Source organism: Chiloscyllium plagiosum, unplaced genomic scaffold, assembly GCF_037043375.1.
Source record: "Chiloscyllium plagiosum isolate Xiang-an unplaced genomic scaffold, Cpla_swu_hap1 HiC_scaffold_27, whole genome shotgun sequence".
Taxonomy (NCBI): domain Eukaryota; kingdom Metazoa; phylum Chordata; class Chondrichthyes; order Orectolobiformes; family Hemiscylliidae; genus Chiloscyllium; species Chiloscyllium plagiosum.
Genome location: NW_028270165.1, coordinates 74114630 through 74135303, shown reverse-complemented (window position 1 = coordinate 74135303; position 20674 = coordinate 74114630). Strand labels below are relative to the sequence as shown.

Here is a 20674-nt window from a genome sequence, read left to right as displayed (position 1 = left end):
ATGCCTCCCTGGGTGTACGCCCTCCTGCTGCCCGCGCTGGCGGGGGGTCACAACGAGACCGAGTTGTTGGCCCTGGAGGGCACCTGCCTGGTGGTTTGCGACTCCGACCCCCAGGCTGCGGCCCGGTCTCAGGCCGAGGCTGCGGCCCGGTCTCAGGCCCAGGCCCAGGAGGCCTCGGCCCAGGCCTGGGCTCTGTCCGGCCGCCCGGCCCAGGGGGGAGGAGCGGCCGCTTTCTCCGCCGTCCGCTCCAGTCACCACGAGGCGCCCGGGAACCGCAGCCACCCCATCTACTTCGACAAGGTCAGCATTTCACGGGGGGGGGGGTACATGGGGGTGGGGGGGGCGGAGGGAGGGGGTCATCGCTTCAGGGAGCGTCTGGGGTGGGGCAGTGTGTGTGTGTGGGGGGGGAGGGCCGTTCGGCCCAAGCGGGCTATTCGACCGGGCGGGGATTCGCCTCTCGCTTCGATTCGTTGCTACAGGCCCCCCCCACCCCCCTCCCACACAGGCCTCGCCCAGGCTCGGACACGACTGCTCCCCCATCCTGGGTAATTCAGCACGGCCAATCCACCCTAACCTGCACATCCCTGGGCACTATGGGTAATTTAGCACGGCCAATCCACCCTAACCTGCACATCCCTGGGCAATATGGGTAATTTAGCACGGCCAATCCACCCTAACCTGCACATCCCTGGGCACTATGGGTAATTTAGCACGGCCAACCCACCCTAACCTGCACATCCCTGGGCACTATGGGTAATTTAGCACGGCCAATCCACCCTAACCTGCACATCCCTGGGCACTGTGGGTAATTTAGCACGGCCAACCCACCCTAACCTGCACATCCCTGGGCACTATGGGTAATTTAGCACGGCCAACCCACCCTAACCTGCACATCCCTGGGCACTATGGGTAATTTAGCACGGCCAACCCACCCTAACCTGCACATCCCTGGGCACTATGGGTAATTTAGCACGGCCAACCCACCCTAACCTGCACATCCCTGGGCACTATGGGTAATTTAGCATGGCCAACCCACCCTAACCTGCACATCCCTGGGCACTATGGGTAATTTAGCATGGCCGATCCACCCGAACCTGCACATCCCTGGGCACTATGGGTAATTTAGCACGGCCGATCCACCCGAACCTGCACATCCCAGGGCACTATGGGTAATTTAGCACGGCCAATCCACCCTAACCTGCACATCCCCGGGCACTATGGGTAATTTAGCATGGCCAATCCACCCTAACCTGCACATCCCTGGGCACTATGGGTAATTTAGCACGGCCAATCCACCCTAACCTGCACATCCCTGGGCACTGTGGGTAATTTAGCACGGCCAATCCACCCTAACCTGCACATCCCTGGGCACTGTGGGTAATTTAGCACGGCCAATCCACCCTAACCTGCACATCCCTGGGCACTATGGGTAATTTAGCACGGCCAACCCACCCTAACCTGCACATCCCTGGGCACTATGGGTAATTTAGCATGGCCAATCCACCCTAACCTGCACATCCCCGGGCACTATGGGTAATTTAGCACGGCCAATCCACCTTAACCAGCACATCCCTGGGCACTATGGGTAATTTAGCACGGCCAACCCACCCTAACCTGCACATCCCTGGGCACTATGGGTAATTTAGCATGGCCATACCACCCTAACCTGCACATCCCTGGGCACTATGGGTAATTTAGCACGGCCAATCCACCCTAACCTGCACATCCCTGGGCACTGTGGGTAATTTAGCACGGCCAACCCACCCTAACCTGCACATCCCTGGGCACTATGGGTAATTTAGCACGGCCAACCCACCCTAACCTGCACATCCCTGGGCACTATGGGTAATTTAGCACGGCCAACCCACCCTAACCTGCACATCCCTGGGCACTATGGGTAATTTAGCATGGCCAACCCACCCTAACCTGCACATCCCTGGGCACTATGGGTAATTTAGCATGGCCGATCCACCCGAACCTGCACATCCCTGGGCACTATGGGTAATTTAGCACGGCCGATCCACCCGAACCTGCACATCCCAGGGCACTATGGGTAATTTAGCACGGCCAATCCACCCTAACCTGCACATCCCCGGGCACTATGGGTAATTTAGCATGGCCAATCCACCCTAACCTGCACATCCCTGGGCACTATGGGTAATTTAGCACGGCCAATCCACCCTAACCTGCACATCCCTGGGCACTGTGGGTAATTTAGCACGGCCAATCCACCCTAACCTGCACATCCCTGGGCACTGTGGGTAATTTAGCACGGCCAATCCACCCTAACCTGCACATCCCTGGGCACTATGGGTAATTTAGCACGGCCAACCCACCCTAACCTGCACATCCCTGGGCACTATGGGTAATTTAGCATGGCCAATCCACCCTAACCTGCACATCCCCGGGCACTATGGGTAATTTAGCACGGCCAATCCACCTTAACCAGCACATCCCTGGGCACTATGGGTAATTTAGCACGGCCAACCCACCCTAACCTGCACATCCCTGGGCACTATGGGTAATTTAGCATGGCCATACCACCCTAACCTGCACATCCCTGGGCACTATGGGTAATTTAGCATGGCCATACCACCCTAACCTGCACATCCCTGGGCACTGTGGGTAATTTAGCACGGCCAATCCACCCTAACCTGCATATCCCTGGGCACTATGGGTAATTTAGCATGGCCATACCACCCTAACCTGCACATCCCTGGGCACTGTGGGTAATTTAGCACGGCCAATCCACCCTAACCTGCATATCCCTGGGCACTATGGGTAATTTAGCACGGCCAACCCACCCTAACCTGCACATCCCTGGGCACTATGGGTAATTTAGCACGGCCAACCCACCCTAACCTGCACATCCCTGGACACTATGGGTAATTTAGCACGGCCAACCCACCAGAACCTGCACATCCCTGGGCACTATGGGTAATTTAGCACGGCCAACCCACCCTAACCTGCACATCCCTGGGCACTATGGGTAATTTAGCATGGCCGATCCACCCTAACCTGCACATCCCTGGGCACTATGGGTAATTTAGCATGGCCGATCCACCCTAACCTGCACATCCCTGGGCACTATGGGTAATTTAGCACGGCCAATCCACCCTAACCTGCACATCCCTGGGCACTATGGGTAATTTAGCATGGCCGATCCACCCTAACCTGCACATCCCTGGGCACTATGGGTAATTTAGCACGGCCAATCCACCCTAACCTGCACATCCCCGGGCACTATGGGTAATTTAGCACGGCCAATCCACCTTAACCAGCACATCCCTGGGCACTATGGGTAATTTAGCACAGCCAACCCACCCTAACCTGCACATCCCTGGGCACTATGGGTAATTTAGCATGGCCAACCCACCCTAACCTGCACATCCCTGGGCACTGTGGGTAATTTAGCACGGCCAATCCACCCTAACCTGCACATCCCTGGGCACTATGGGTAATTTAGCACGGCCAACCCACCCTAACCTGCACATCCCTGGGCACTATGGGTAATTTAGCACGGCCAATCCACCCTAACCTGCACATCCCCGGGCACTATGGGTAATTTAGCACGGCCAATCCACCTTAACCAGCACATCCCTGGGCACTATGGGTAATTTAGCACGGCCAATCCACCCTAACCTGCACATCCCTGGGCACTGTGGGTAATTTAGCACGGCCAATCCACCCTAACCTGCACATCCCTGGGCACTATGGGTAATTTAGCACGGCCAACCCACCCTAACCTGCACATCCCTGGGCACTATGGGTAATTTAGCACGGCCAACCCACCCTAACCTGCACATCCCTGGGCACTATGGGTAATTTAGCACGGCCAATCCACCCTAACCTGCACATCCCTGGGCACTATGGGTAATTTAGCACGGCCAACCCACCCTAACCTGCACATCCCTGGGCACTATGGGTAATTTAGCACGGCCAACCCACCCTAACCTGCACATCCCTGGGCACTATGGGTAATTTAGCACGGCCAACCCACCATAACCTGCACATCCCTGGGCACTATGGGTAATTTAGCAAGGCCAATCCACCCTAACCTGCACATCCCTGGGCACTATGGGTAATTTAGCATGGCCAATCCACCGTAACCTGCACATCCCTGGGCACTATGGGTAATTTAGCACGGCCAATCCACCCTAACCTGCACATCCCTGGGCACTATGGGTAATTTAGCACGGCCAATCCACCCTAACCTGCACATCCCTGGGCACTATGGGTAATTTAGCACGGTCAATCCCACCCTAACCTGCACGTCCCTGGGCACTATGGGTAATTTAGCACGGCCAATCCACCCTAACCTGCACGTCCCTGGGCACTATGGGTAATTTAGCACGGCCAATCCATCCTAACTTGCACATCCCTGGGCACTATGGGTAATTTAGCACAGCCAATCCACCCGAACCAACACATCCCCGGGCACTATGGGTAATTTAGCACGGCCAATCCACCCGAACCAACACATCCCCGGGCACTATGGGTAATTTAGCACGGCCAATCCATCCTAACTTGCACATCCCTGGGCACTATGGGTAATTTAGCACGGCCAATCCATCCTAACTTGCACATCCCTGGGCACTATGGGTAATTTAGCACGGCCAATCCACCCGAACCAACACATCCCCGGGCACTATGGGTAATTTAGCACGGCCAATCCACCCTAACCTGCACATCCCTGGGCACTATGGGTAATTTAGCACGGCCAATCCACCCGAACCTGCACATCCCTGGGCACTATGGGTAATTTAGCACGGCCAACCCACCCTAACCTGCACATCCCTGGGCACTATGGGTAATATAGCAAGGCCAATCCAGCCTAACCTGCACATCCCTGGGCACTATGGGTAATTTAGCATGGCCAATCCACCGTAACCTGCACATCCCTGGGCACTATGGGTAATTTAGCACGGCCAATCCACCCTAACCTGCACATCCCTGGGCACTATGGGTAATCTAGCATGGCCAATCCACCCTAACCTGCACATCCCTGGGCACTATGGGTAATTTAGCACGGTCAATCCCACCCTAACCTGCACATCCCTGGGCACTATGGGTAATTTAGCACGGCCAATCCACCCTAACCTGCACATCCCTGGGCACTATGGGTAATTTAGCACGGCCAACACACCCTAACCTGCACATCCCTGGGCACTATGGGTAATTTAGCATGGCCAACCCACCCTAACCTGCACATCCCTGGGCACTGTGGGTAATTTAGCACGGCCAATCCACCCTAACCTACACATCCCTGGGCACTATGGGTAATTTAGTAAGGCCAATCCACCCTAACCTGCACATCCCTGGGCACTATGGGTAATTTAGCACGGCCAATCCACCCTAACCTGCACATCCCTGGGCACTATGGGTAATTTAGCACGGTCAATCCCACCCTAACCTGCACATCCCTGGGCACTATGGGTAATTTAGCACGGCCAATCCACCCTAACCTGCACGTCCCTGGGCACTATGGGTAATTTAGCACGGCCAATCCATCCTAACTTGCACATCCCTGGGCACTATGGGTAATTTAGCACAGCCAATCCACCCGAACCAACACATCCCTGGGCACTATGGGTAATTTAGCACGGCCAATCCACCCGAACCAACACATCCCCGGTCACTATGGGTAATTTAGCACGGCCAATCCATCCTAACTTGCACATCCCTGGGCACTATGGGTAATTTAGCACGGCCAATCCATCCTAACTTGCACATCCTGGGCACTATGGGTAATTTAGCATGGCCAATCCACCCTAAGCTGCACATCCCTGGGCACTATGGGTAATTTAGCATGGCCAATCCACCCTAAGCTGCACATCCCTGGGCACTATGGGTAATTTAGCACGGCCAATCCACCCGAACCAACACATCCCTGGGCACTATGGGTAATTTAGCATGGCCAATCCACCCTAAGCTGCACATCCCTGGGCACTATGGGTAATTTAGCACGGCCAATCCACCCGAACCAACACATCCCTGGGCACTATGGGTAATTTAGCATGGCCAATCCACCCTAACTTGCACATCCCTGGGCACTATGGGTAATTTAGCACGGCCAATCCATCCTAACTTGCACATCCCTGGGCACTATGGGTAATTTAGCACGGCCAATCCCACCCTCACCTGCACATCGCTGGGCACTATGGGTAATTTAGCACGGCCAATCCACCCAAACCTGCACATCCCTGGGCACTATGGGTAATTTAGCACGGCCGATCCACCCGAACCTGCACATCCCTGGGCACTATGGGTAATTTAGCACGGCCAATCCACCCTAACCTGCACATCCCGGGGCACTATGGGTAATTTAGCACGGCCAATCCACCCTAACCTGCACATCCCGGGACACTATGGGTAATTTAGCACGGCCAATCCACCCGAACCTGCACATCCCTGGGCACTATGGGTAATTTAGCACGGCCAATCCACCTTAACCAGCACATCCCTGGGCACTATGGGTAATTTAGCACGGCCAATCCACCCTAACCTGCACATCCCTGGGCACTATGGGTAATTTAGCATGGCCGATCCACCCGAACCTGCACATCCCTGGGCACTATGGGTAATATAGCACGGCCAATCCACCCTAACCTGCACATCCCCGGGCACTATGGGTAATTTAGCACGGCCAATCCACCTTAACCAGCACATCCCTGGGCACTATGGGTAATTTAGCATGGTCAACCCACCCTAACCTGCACATCCCTGGGCACTGTGGGTAATTTAGCACGGCCAATCCACCCTAACCTGCACATCCCTGGGCACTATGGGTAATTTAGCACGGCCAACCCACCCTAACCTGCACATCCCTGGGCACTATGGGTAATTTAGCATGGCCAATCCACCCTAACCTGCACATCCCCGGGCACTATGGGTAATTTAGCACGGCCAATCCACCTTAACCAGCACATCCCTGGGCACTATGGGTAATTTAGCACGGCCAACCCACCCTAACCTGCACATCCCTGGGCACTATGGGTAATTTAGCATGGCCATACCACCCTAACCTGCACATCCCTGGGCACTATGGGTAATTTAGCACGGCCAACCCACCCTAACCTGCACATCCCTGGACACTATGGGTAATTTAGCACGGCCAACCCACCCGAACCTGCACATCCCTGGGCACTATGGGTAATTTAGCATGGCCGATCCACCCTAACCTGCACATCCCTGGGCACTATGGGTAATTTAGCACGGCCAATCCACCCTAAACTGCACATCCCTGGGCACTATGGGTAATTTAGCACGGCCAACCCACCCTAACCTGCACATCCCTGGGCACTATGGGTAATTTAGCATGGCCGATCCACCCTAACCTGCACATCCCTGGGCACTATGGGTAATTTAGCACGGCCAATCCACCCTAACCTGCACATCCCTGGGCACTATGGGTAATTTAGCATGGCCGATCCACCCTAACCTGCACATCCCTGGGCACTATGGGTAATTTAGCACGGCCAATCCACCCTAACCTGCACATCCCCGGGCACTATGGGTAATTTAGCACGGCCAATCCACCTTAACCAGCACATCCCTGGGCACTATGGGTAATTTAGCACAGCCAACCCACCCTAACCAGCACATCCCTGGGCACTATGGGTAATTTAGCACAGCCAACCCACCCTAACCTGCACATCCCTGGGCACTGTGGGTAATTTAGCACGGCCAATCCACCCTAACCTGCACATCCCTGGGCACTATGGGTAATTTAGCACGGCCAACCCACCCTAACCTGCACATCCCTGGGCACTATGGGTAATTTAGCACGGCCAATCCACCCTAACCTGCACATCCCCGGGCACTATGGGTAATTTAGCACGGCCAATCCACCTTAACCAGCACATCCCTGGGCACTATGGGTAATTTAGCACGGCCAATCCACCCTAACCTGCACATCCCTGGGCACTATGGGCAATTTAGCATGGCCAACCCACCCTAACCTGCACATCCCTGGGCACTGTGGGTAATTTAGCACGGCCAATCCACCCTAACCTGCACATCCCTGGGCACTATGGGTAATTTAGCACGGCCAACCCACACTAACCTGCACATCCCTGGGCACTATGGGTAATTTAGCACGGCCAACCCACCCTAACCTGCACATCCCTGGGCACTATGGGTAATTTAGCACGGCCAACACACCCTAACCTGCACATCCCTGGGCACTATGGGTAATATAGCAAGGCCAATCCAGCCTAACCTGCACATCCCTGGGCACTATGGGTAATTTAGCATGGCCAATCCACCGTAACCTGCACATCCCTGGGCACTATGGGTAATTTAGCACGGCCAATCCACCCTAACCTGCACATCCCTGGGCACTATGGGTAATCTAGCGCGGCCAATCCACCCTAACCTGCACATCCCTGGGCACTATGGGTAATTTAGCACGGCCAATCCACCCTAACCTGCACATCCCTGGGCACTATGGGTAATTTAGCACGGCCAATCCACCCTAACCTGCACATCCCTGGGCACTATGGGTAATTTAGCACGGTCAATCCCACCCTAACCTGCACATCCCTGGGCACTATGGGTAATTTAGCACGGCCAATCCACCCTAACCTGCACATCCCTGGGCACTATGGGTAATTTAGCACGGCCAACCCACCCTAACCTGCACATCCCTGGGCACTATGGGTAATTTAGCACGGCCAACCCACCCTAACCTGCACATCCCTGGGCACAATGGGTAATTTAGCACGGCCAACCCACCATAACCTGCACATCCCTGGGCACTATGGGTAATTTAGCAAGGCCAATCCACCCTAACCTGCACATCCATGGGCACTATGGGTAATTTAGCATGGCCAATCCACCGTAACCTGCACATCCCTGGGCACTATGGGTAATTTAGCACGGCCAATCCACCCTAACCTGCACATCCCTGGGCACTATGGGTAATTTAGCACGGCCAATCCACCCTAACCTGCACATCCCTGGGCACTATGGGTAATTTAGCACGGTCAATCCCACCCTCACCTGCACGTCCCTGGGCACTATGGGTAATTTAGCACGGCCAATCCACCCTAACCTGCACATCCCTGGGCACTATGGGTAATTTAGCACTGCCAATCCACCCTAACCTGCACGTCCCTGGGCACTATGGGTAATTTAGCACGGCCAATCCATCCTAACTTGCACATCCCTGGGCACTATGGGTAATTTAGCACAGCCAATCCACCCGAACCAACACATCCCCGGGCACTATGGGTAATTTAGCACGGCCAATCCACCCGAACCAACACATCCCCGGGCACTATGGGTAATTTAGCACGGCCAATCCATCCTAACTTGCACATCCCTGGGCACTATGGGTAATTTAGCACGGCCAATCCATCCTAACTTGCACATCCCTGGGCACTATGGGTAATTTAGCACGGCCAATCCACCCGAACCAACACATCCCCGGGCACTATGGGTAATTTAGCACGGCCAATCCACCCTAACCTGCACATCCCTGGGCACTATGGGTAATTTAGCACGGCCAATCCACCCGAACCTGCACATCCCTGGGCACTATGGGTAATTTAGCACGGCCAACCCACCCTAACCTGCACATCCCTGGGCACTATGGGTAATATAGCAAGGCCAATCCAGCCTAACCTGCACATCCCTGGGCACTATGGGTAATTTAGCATGGCCAATCCACCGTAACCTGCACATCCCTGGGCACTATGGGTAATATAGCACGGCCAACCCACCATAACCTGCACATCCCTGGGCACTATAGGTAATTTAGTAAGGCCAATCCACCCTAACCTGCACATCCCTGGGCACTGTGGGTAATTTAGCACGGCCAATCCACCCTAACCTGCATATCCCTGGGCACTATGGGTAATTTAGCATGGCCATACCACCCTAACCTGCACATCCCTGGGCACTGTGGGTAATTTAGCACGGCCAATCCACCCTAACCTGCATATCCCTGGGCACTATGGGTAATTTAGCACGGCCAACCCACCCTAACCTGCACATCCCTGGGCACTATGGGTAATTTAGCACGGCCAACCCACCCTAACCTGCACATCCCTGGACACTATGGGTAATTTAGCACGGCCAACCCACCAGAACCTGCACATCCCTGGGCACTATGGGTAATTTAGCACGGCCAACCCACCCTAACCTGCACATCCCTGGGCACTATGGGTAATTTAGCATGGCCGATCCACCCTAACCTGCACATCCCTGGGCACTATGGGTAATTTAGCATGGCCGATCCACCCTAACCTGCACATCCCTGGGCACTATGGGTAATTTAGCACGGCCAATCCACCCTAACCTGCACATCCCTGGGCACTATGGGTAATTTAGCATGGCCGATCCACCCTAACCTGCACATCCCTGGGCACTATGGGTAATTTAGCACGGCCAATCCACCCTAACCTGCACATCCCCGGGCACTATGGGTAATTTAGCACGGCCAATCCACCTTAACCAGCACATCCCTGGGCACTATGGGTAATTTAGCACAGCCAACCCACCCTAACCTGCACATCCCTGGGCACTATGGGTAATTTAGCATGGCCAACCCACCCTAACCTGCACATCCCTGGGCACTGTGGGTAATTTAGCACGGCCAATCCACCCTAACCTGCACATCCCTGGGCACTATGGGTAATTTAGCACGGCCAACCCACCCTAACCTGCACATCCCTGGGCACTATGGGTAATTTAGCACGGCCAATCCACCCTAACCTGCACATCCCCGGGCACTATGGGTAATTTAGCACGGCCAATCCACCTTAACCAGCACATCCCTGGGCACTATGGGTAATTTAGCACGGCCAATCCACCCTAACCTGCACATCCCTGGGCACTGTGGGTAATTTAGCACGGCCAATCCACCCTAACCTGCACATCCCTGGGCACTATGGGTAATTTAGCACGGCCAACCCACCCTAACCTGCACATCCCTGGGCACTATGGGTAATTTAGCACGGCCAACCCACCCTAACCTGCACATCCCTGGGCACTATGGGTAATTTAGCACGGCCAATCCACCCTAACCTGCACATCCCTGGGCACTATGGGTAATTTAGCACGGCCAACCCACCCTAACCTGCACATCCCTGGGCACTATGGGTAATTTAGCACGGCCAACCCACCCTAACCTGCACATCCCTGGGCACTATGGGTAATTTAGCACGGCCAACCCACCATAACCTGCACATCCCTGGGCACTATGGGTAATTTAGCAAGGCCAATCCACCCTAACCTGCACATCCCTGGGCACTATGGGTAATTTAGCATGGCCAATCCACCGTAACCTGCACATCCCTGGGCACTATGGGTAATTTAGCACGGCCAATCCACCCTAACCTGCACATCCCTGGGCACTATGGGTAATTTAGCACGGCCAATCCACCCTAACCTGCACATCCCTGGGCACTATGGGTAATTTAGCACGGTCAATCCCACCCTAACCTGCACGTCCCTGGGCACTATGGGTAATTTAGCACGGCCAATCCACCCTAACCTGCACGTCCCTGGGCACTATGGGTAATTTAGCACGGCCAATCCATCCTAACTTGCACATCCCTGGGCACTATGGGTAATTTAGCACAGCCAATCCACCCGAACCAACACATCCCCGGGCACTATGGGTAATTTAGCACGGCCAATCCACCCGAACCAACACATCCCCGGGCACTATGGGTAATTTAGCACGGCCAATCCATCCTAACTTGCACATCCCTGGGCACTATGGGTAATTTAGCACGGCCAATCCATCCTAACTTGCACATCCCTGGGCACTATGGGTAATTTAGCACGGCCAATCCACCCGAACCAACACATCCCCGGGCACTATGGGTAATTTAGCACGGCCAATCCACCCTAACCTGCACATCCCTGGGCACTATGGGTAATTTAGCACGGCCAATCCACCCGAACCTGCACATCCCTGGGCACTATGGGTAATTTAGCACGGCCAACCCACCCTAACCTGCACATCCCTGGGCACTATGGGTAATATAGCAAGGCCAATCCAGCCTAACCTGCACATCCCTGGGCCCTATGGGTAATTTAGCATGGCCAATCCACCGTAACCTGCACATCCCTGGGCACTATGGGTAATTTAGCACGGCCAATCCACCCTAACCTGCACATCCCTGGGCACTATGGGTAATCTAGCATGGCCAATCCACCCTAACCTGCACATCCCTGGGCACTATGGGTAATTTAGCACGGTCAATCCCACCCTAACCTGCACATCCCTGGGCACTATGGGTAATTTAGCACGGCCAATCCACCCTAACCTGCACATCCCTGGGCACTATGGGTAATTTAGCACGGCCAACACACCCTAACCTGCACATCCCTGGGCACTATGGGTAATTTAGCACGGCCAACCCACCCTAACCTGCACATCCCTGGGCACTGTGGGTAATTTAGCACGGCCAATCCACCCTAACCTACACATCCCTGGGCACTATGGGTAATTTAGTAAGGCCAATCCACCCTAACCTGCACATCCCTGGGCACTATGGGTAATTTAGCACGGCCAATCCACCCTAACCTGCACATCCCTGGGCACTATGGGTAATTTAGCACGGTCAATCCCACCCTAACCTGCACATCCCTGGGCACTATGGGTAATTTAGCACGGCCAATCCACCCTAACCTGCACGTCCCTGGGCACTATGGGTAATTTAGCACGGCCAATCCATCCTAACTTGCACATCCCTGGGCACTATGGGTAATTTAGCACAGCCAATCCACCCGAACCAACACATCCCTGGGCACTATGGGTAATTTAGCACGGCCAATCCACCCGAACCAACACATCCCCGGTCACTATGGGTAATTTAGCACGGCCAATCCATCCTAACTTGCACATCCCTGGGCACTATGGGTAATTTAGCACGGCCAATCCATCCTAACTTGCACATCCTGGGCACTATGGGTAATTTAGCATGGCCAATCCACCCTAAGCTGCACATCCCTGGGCACTATGGGTAATTTAGCATGGCCAATCCACCCTAAGCTGCACATCCCTGGGCACTATGGGTAATTTAGCACGGCCAATCCACCCGAACCAACACATCCCTGGGCACTATGGGTAATTTAGCATGGCCAATCCACCCTAAGCTGCACATCCCTGGGCACTATGGGTAATTTAGCACGGCCAATCCACCCGAACCAACACATCCCTGGGCACTATGGGTAATTTAGCATGGCCAATCCACCCTAACTTGCACATCCCTGGGCACTATGGGTAATTTAGCACGGCCAATCCATCCTAACTTGCACATCCCTGGGCACTATGGGTAATTTAGCACGGCCAATCCCACCCTCACCTGCACATCGCTGGGCACTATGGGTAATTTAGCACGGCCAATCCACCCAAACCTGCACATCCCTGGGCACTATGGGTAATTTAGCACGGCCGATCCACCCGAACCTGCACATCCCTGGGCACTATGGGTAATTTAGCACGGCCAATCCACCCTAACCTGCACATCCCGGGGCACTATGGGTAATTTAGCACGGCCAATCCACCCTAACCTGCACATCCCGGGACACTATGGGTAATTTAGCACGGCCAATCCACCCGAACCTGCACATCCCTGGGCACTATGGGTAATTTAGCACGGCCAATCCACCTTAACCAGCACATCCCTGGGCACTATGGGTAATTTAGCACGGCCAATCCACCCTAACCTGCACATCCCTGGGCACTATGGGTAATTTAGCATGGCCGATCCACCCGAACCTGCACATCCCTGGGCACTATGGGTAATATAGCACGGCCAATCCACCCTAACCTGCACATCCCCGGGCACTATGGGTAATTTAGCACGGCCAATCCACCTTAACCAGCACATCCCTGGGCACTATGGGTAATTTAGCATGGTCAACCCACCCTAACCTGCACATCCCTGGGCACTGTGGGTAATTTAGCACGGCCAATCCACCCTAACCTGCACATCCCTGGGCACTATGGGTAATTTAGCACGGCCAACCCACCCTAACCTGCACATCCCTGGGCACTATGGGTAATTTAGCATGGCCAATCCACCCTAACCTGCACATCCCCGGGCACTATGGGTAATTTAGCACGGCCAATCCACCTTAACCAGCACATCCCTGGGCACTATGGGTAATTTAGCACGGCCAACCCACCCTAACCTGCACATCCCTGGGCACTATGGGTAATTTAGCATGGCCATACCACCCTAACCTGCACATCCCTGGGCACTATGGGTAATTTAGCACGGCCAACCCACCCTAACCTGCACATCCCTGGACACTATGGGTAATTTAGCACGGCCAACCCACCCGAACCTGCACATCCCTGGGCACTATGGGTAATTTAGCATGGCCGATCCACCCTAACCTGCACATCCCTGGGCACTATGGGTAATTTAGCACGGCCAATCCACCCTAAACTGCACATCCCTGGGCACTATGGGTAATTTAGCACGGCCAACCCACCCTAACCTGCACATCCCTGGGCACTATGGGTAATTTAGCATGGCCGATCCACCCTAACCTGCACATCCCTGGGCACTATGGGTAATTTAGCACGGCCAATCCACCCTAACCTGCACATCCCTGGGCACTATGGGTAATTTAGCATGGCCGATCCACCCTAACCTGCACATCCCTGGGCACTATGGGTAATTTAGCACGGCCAATCCACCCTAACCTGCACATCCCCGGGCACTATGGGTAATTTAGCACGGCCAATCCACCTTAACCAGCACATCCCTGGGCACTATGGGTAATTTAGCACAGCCAACCCACCCTAACCAGCACATCCCTGGGCACTATGGGTAATTTAGCACAGCCAACCCACCCTAACCTGCACATCCCTGGGCACTGTGGGTAATTTAGCACGGCCAATCCACCCTAACCTGCACATCCCTGGGCACTATGGGTAATTTAGCACGGCCAACCCACCCTAACCTGCACATCCCTGGGCACTATGGGTAATTTAGCACGGCCAATCCACCCTAACCTGCACATCCCCGGGCACTATGGGTAATTTAGCACGGCCAATCCACCTTAACCAGCACATCCCTGGGCACTATGGGTAATTTAGCACGGCCAATCCACCCTAACCTGCACATCCCTGGGCACTATGGGCAATTTAGCATGGCCAACCCACCCTAACCTGCACATCCCTGGGCACTGTGGGTAATTTAGCACGGCCAATCCACCCTAACCTGCACATCCCTGGGCACTATGGGTAATTTAGCACGGCCAACCCACACTAACCTGCACATCCCTGGGCACTATGGGTAATTTAGCACGGCCAACCCACCCTAACCTGCACATCCCTGGGCACTATGGGTAATTTAGCACGGCCAACCCACCCTAACCTGCACATCCCTGGGCACTATGGGTAATATAGCAAGGCCAATCCAGCCTAACCTGCACATCCCTGGGCACTATGGGTAATTTAGCATGGCCAATCCACCGTAACCTGCACATCCCTGGGCACTATGGGTAATTTAGCACGGCCAATCCACCCTAACCTGCACATCCCTGGGCACTATGGGTAATCTAGCGCGGCCAATCCACCCTAACCTGCACATCCCTGGGCACTATGGGTAATTTAGCACGGCCAATCCACCCTAACCTGCACATCCCTGGGCACTATGGGTAATTTAGCACGGCCAATCCACCCTAACCTGCACATCCCTGGGCACTATGGGTAATTTAGCACGGTCAATCCCACCCTAACCTGCACATCCCTGGGCACTATGGGTAATTTAGCACGGCCAATCCACCCTAACCTGCACATCCCTGGGCACTATGGGTAATTTAGCACGGCCAACCCACCCTAACCTGCACATCCCTGGGCACTATGGGTAATTTAGCACGGCCAACCCACCCTAACCTGCACATCCCTGGGCACAATGGGTAATTTAGCACGGCCAACCCACCATAACCTGCACATCCCTGGGCACTATGGGTAATTTAGCAAGGCCAATCCACCCTAACCTGCACATCCATGGGCACTATGGGTAATTTAGCATGGCCAATCCACCGTAACCTGCACATCCCTGGGCACTATGGGTAATTTAGCACGGCCAATCCACCCTAACCTGCACATCCCTGGGCACTATGGGTAATTTAGCACGGCCAATCCACCCTAACCTGCACATCCCTGGGCACTATGGGTAATTTAGCACGGTCAATCCCACCCTCACCTGCACGTCCCTGGGCACTATGGGTAATTTAGCACGGCCAATCCACCCTAACCTGCACATCCCTGGGCACTATGGGTAATTTAGCACTGCCAATCCACCCTAACCTGCACGTCCCTGGGCACTATGGGTAATTTAGCACGGCCAATCCATCCTAACTTGCACATCCCTGGGCACTATGGGTAATTTAGCACAGCCAATCCACCCGAACCAACACATCCCCGGGCACTATGGGTAATTTAGCACGGCCAATCCACCCGAACCAACACATCCCCGGGCACTATGGGTAATTTAGCACGGCCAATCCATCCTAACTTGCACATCCCTGGGCACTATGGGTAATTTAGCACGGCCAATCCATCCTAACTTGCACATCCCTGGGCACTATGGGTAATTTAGCACGGCCAATCCACCCGAACCAACACATCCCCGGGCACTATGGGTAATTTAGCACGGCCAATCCACCCTAACCTGCACATCCCTGGGCACTATGGGTAATTTAGCACGGCCAATCCACCCGAACCTGCACATCCCTGGGCACTATGGGTAATTTAGCACGGCCAACCCACCCTAACCTGCACATCCCTGGGCACTATGGGTAATATAGCAAGGCCAATCCAGCCTAACCTGCACATCCCTGGGCACTATGGGTAATTTAGCATGGCCAATCCACCGTAACCTGCACATCCCTGGGCACTATGGGTAATATAGCACGGCCAACCCACCATAACCTGCACATCCCTGGGCACTATAGGTAATTTAGTAAGGCCAATCCACCCTAACCTGCACATCCCCGGGCACTATGGGTAATTTAGCACGGCCAATCCACCCGAACCTGCACATCCCTGGGCACTATGGGTAATTTAGCACGGCCAATCCACCCTAACCTGCACATCCCCGGGCACTATGGGTAATTTAGCACGGCCAATCCACCCGAACCAACACATCCCCGGGCACTATGGGTAATTTAGCACGGCCAATCCATCCTAACTTGCACATCCCTGGGCACTATGGGTAATTTAGCACGGCCAATCCATCCTAACTTGCACATCCCTGGGCACTATGGGTAATTTAGCACGGCCAATCCACCCGAACCAACACATCCCCGGGCACTATGGGTAATTTAGCACGGCCAATCCACCCTAACTTGCACATCCCTGGGCACTATGGGTAATTTAGCACGGCCAATCCATCCTAACTTGCACATCCCTGGGCACTATGGGTAATTTAGCACGGCCAATCCCACCCTCACCTGCACATCCCTGGGCACTATGGGTAATTTAGCACGGCCAATCCACCCAAACCTGCACATCCCTGGGCACTATGGGTAATTTAGCACGGCCAATCCACCCTAGCCTGCACATCCCTGGGCACTATGGGTAATTTAGCACGGCCAATCCACCCTAACCTGCACATCCCTGGGCACTATGGGTAATTTAGCACGGCCAATCCACCCTAACCTACACATCCCTGGGCACTATGGGTAATTTAGCATGGCCAATCCACCCTAACCTGCACTTCCCTAGGCACTATGGGTAATTTAGCATGGCCAATCCACCCAAACCACACATCCCTGGGCACTATGGGTAATTTAGCCCGGCCAATCCACCCTAGCCTGCACATCCCTGGGCACTATGGGTAATTTAGCACGGCCAATCCACCCTAGCCTGCACATCCCTGGGCACTATGGGTAATTTAGCACGGCCAATCCACCCTAACCTGCACATCCCTGGGCACTATGGGTAATTTAGCACGGCCAATCCACCCTAACCTGCACATCCCTGGGCACTATGGGTAATTTAGCACGGCCAATCCACCTTAACCAGCACATCCCTGGGCACTATGGGTAATTTAGCACGGCCAATCCACCCTAACCTGCACATCCCTGGGCACTGTGGGTAATTTAGCACGGCCAATCCACCCTAACCTGCACATCCCTGGGCACTATGGGTAATTTAGCACGGCCAACCCACCCTAACCTGCACATCCCTGGGCACTATGGGTAATTTAGCACGGCCAATCCACCCTAACCTGCACATCCCTGGGCACTATGGGTAATTTAGCACGGCCAATCCACCCTAACCTGCACATCACTGGGCACTATGGGTAATTTAGCATGGCCAATCCACCCTAACCTGCACATCACTGGGCACTATGGGTAATTTAGCACGGCCAATCCACCCTAACCTGCACATCCCTGGGCACTATGGGTAATTTAGCACGGCCAACCCACCCTAACCTACACATCTTTGGCCTCTCCATTATTCACTTGTGGGAGTACCCCGGGGATTGGCTCTTGCATTTATCTCCCCGTGAGAAGGTGAGGGTGGGGTGCACTGAGCTGCCATCTTCGCCACGTGCCGCTGTGGGGTAGACCCACGATGCCCCTCAGGGAGGGGGGGCAATCCCAGGATTCTGACCCCAGGATGGAATGGCCGATAGATTTCAGGACGGGGGAGTTGGGGAGGGGGGGTGGTGTTCCCCGTGTATCTGCTGCCCCCTCCCCCTTCTAGATGGTAGAGGGGTGTAGGGGTGGGGTGGGGGGGGTTTGGGAAGGTGCTGTCTGAGGGGACCCTCGGTGAGGTTCTGCAGTGGGCCTTGTAGACGGTACACGCTGCTGCGACTGAGCGTCGGGGGGTGGGGGGGGGGGTTTGTGGGGGTGGGACCAATCGAGCGGGGAGTGGGGAGGGGGTTCAAACTGAGGGCAGGAAGGCTGTAGATGCTGGAAATCAGAGTCAGAACATGAGGGGCTCTCTCTCTAACCCGCTTTCCATCTCCCTCCCTCCCTCCCTCCCCCTCCCCCTCCCTCCCTGTCGCCCCCTGTAGGTGCTGGTGAACATAGGCAGCCATTTCCAGCGAGAGGCTGGTGCTTTTGTTGCCCCTCGGAGGGGCATCTACTGTTTCACCTTCCACGTGGTCAAGGTGTACAACAGGCAGACCCTCCAGGTACAGGGAAGGAGGGGGGGGGGGGGGGTGGCAAGGGGTGGGCTCAGGAGGGTACGGGCACTGCCAGGGGGAGGGGGGCACGGTGAAGGGGAGAGGGAGTCACGGTGAGTGGGAGTTTCCGGGGAGAGAGTGAGACCCTGGCCTTTGACCCTCTGTGGTCACAATGGCTGACCTCTGAGAGTCTGGGGTCAGGGGGCGATGGCTGACCTTTCACCCTCTGGGAATATGGGGTCGGGGGGCAATGGCTGACCTTTCACCCTCTGGGAATCTGGGGTCGGGTGGGGGTAATGGCTGACCTTTCACCCTCTGGGAATCTGGGGTCAGGAGGGGGCGATGCCTGACTTTCACCCTCTGGGAATATGGGGTCAGGGGGCACGATGGCTGACCTTTCACTCTCTGAGAGTCTGGGGTCAGGGGGTGTGAAGGCTGACCTTTCACCCTCTGGGAATCTGGGGGTTGGGTGGGGACGCGATGGCTGACCTTTCACCCTCTGAGAGTCTGGGGTCAGGGGGGTGATGGCTGACCTTTCTCCTCTGGGAATCTGGGTTCAGGGGACGCGATGGCTGACCTTTCACCCTCTGGGAATCTGGGGAATGCAATAGCTGACCTTTCACCCTTTGGGAATCTGGGGTCGGGGGGGGCGATGGCTGACCTTTCACCCTCTGGGAATCTGGGGTCGGGGGGAGGCGATGGCTGACCTTTCACCCTCTGGAAATCTGGGGTCGGGGGGGTGATGGCTGACCTTTCACCCCCTAGGAATCTGGGGTCGGGGGGAGGCGATGGCTGACCTTTCACCCTCTGGGAATCTGAGTTCGGGGGGGCGATGGCTGACCTTTCGCCCTCTAGGAATCAGGGGTCGGGGGCGATGGCTGACCTTTCACCCCCTGGGAATCTGAGGACGCAATGGCTGACCTTTCACCATCTGGGGTCAAGGGTTAGGGTGGAGATGGGGTGCTCACACCCCCTCCCCCCATGATGGACTCTGGATGCCAACGGTTAAAAATGGCGGCCATCTTCCTTTGGCATGACGTCTGACACATCTCTCTCTCTCTCTCTCTCTCTCCTCCTCCCGGCCTCCCCCCCCCCACCCTCCACCCCAGGTGAGCCTGGTTGTGAACGGGAAGCCGGTGATATCAGCGTTTGCCGGTGACCAGGAGGTGACTCGGGAAGGAGCGGCCAATGGCGGCCTGGTGCACATGGAGCAGGGACAGTGGGCCTCGCTGCAGCTGGACAGGGGCAGCCTGAGGGGGGGCTGGAAATACTCCACCTTCTCCGGCTTCCTGCTGTTCCCGCTCTGAGGGCAGGCCTCACCCCGGACGGCTAGGCCCCGGCGCAGCACACTGACCCAACTCCCTCAGCGCACCGACCCACCCAACAACCCCCCTCCGCCCCCTCGACATCACCTCACCCAACTCCCCCTGCACACACGCCCCAAACTAACTCCCTCGGCCACCACCACACACCTCACCCTGTGTCGTGACCCTTGCCCCCACCAGCACGCGGCGACGGGTGATTGGACGGACGGCTGGAGGGGTCTTCATCGGGTG

At 55.3% G+C, this 20674-nt stretch overlaps 1 protein-coding gene across 1 annotated transcript; it reads left to right on the top strand.

The window, feature by feature from the left end:
- LOC148144580 (cerebellin-1-like) lies at positions 1-20425 on the top strand. Its single transcript, XM_087975420.1, has 3 exons — positions 1-300; positions 19008-19127; positions 20228-20425. The coding sequence occupies exons 1-3, from the start codon at positions 1-3 to the stop codon at positions 20423-20425; spliced, it is 618 nt and encodes a 205-aa protein (XP_087831546.1).
- The last annotated feature ends 249 nt before the right edge of the window (positions 20426-20674 follow it).

Bases quoted from the DNA above. Each gene is read 5' to 3' on its own strand.
- LOC148144580 (XM_087975420.1), top strand. From the start codon at position 1: ATGCCTCCCTGGGTGTACGCCCTCCTGCTGCCCGCGCTGGCGGGGGGT. The intron at 301-19,007 runs GTCAGCATTTCA...CGCCCCCTGTAG, and splicing joins ACCCCATCTACTTCGACAAG to GTGCTGGTGAACATAGGCAG. The intron at 19,128-20,227 runs GTACAGGGAAGG...CCTCCACCCCAG, and splicing joins ACAACAGGCAGACCCTCCAG to GTGAGCCTGGTTGTGAACGG.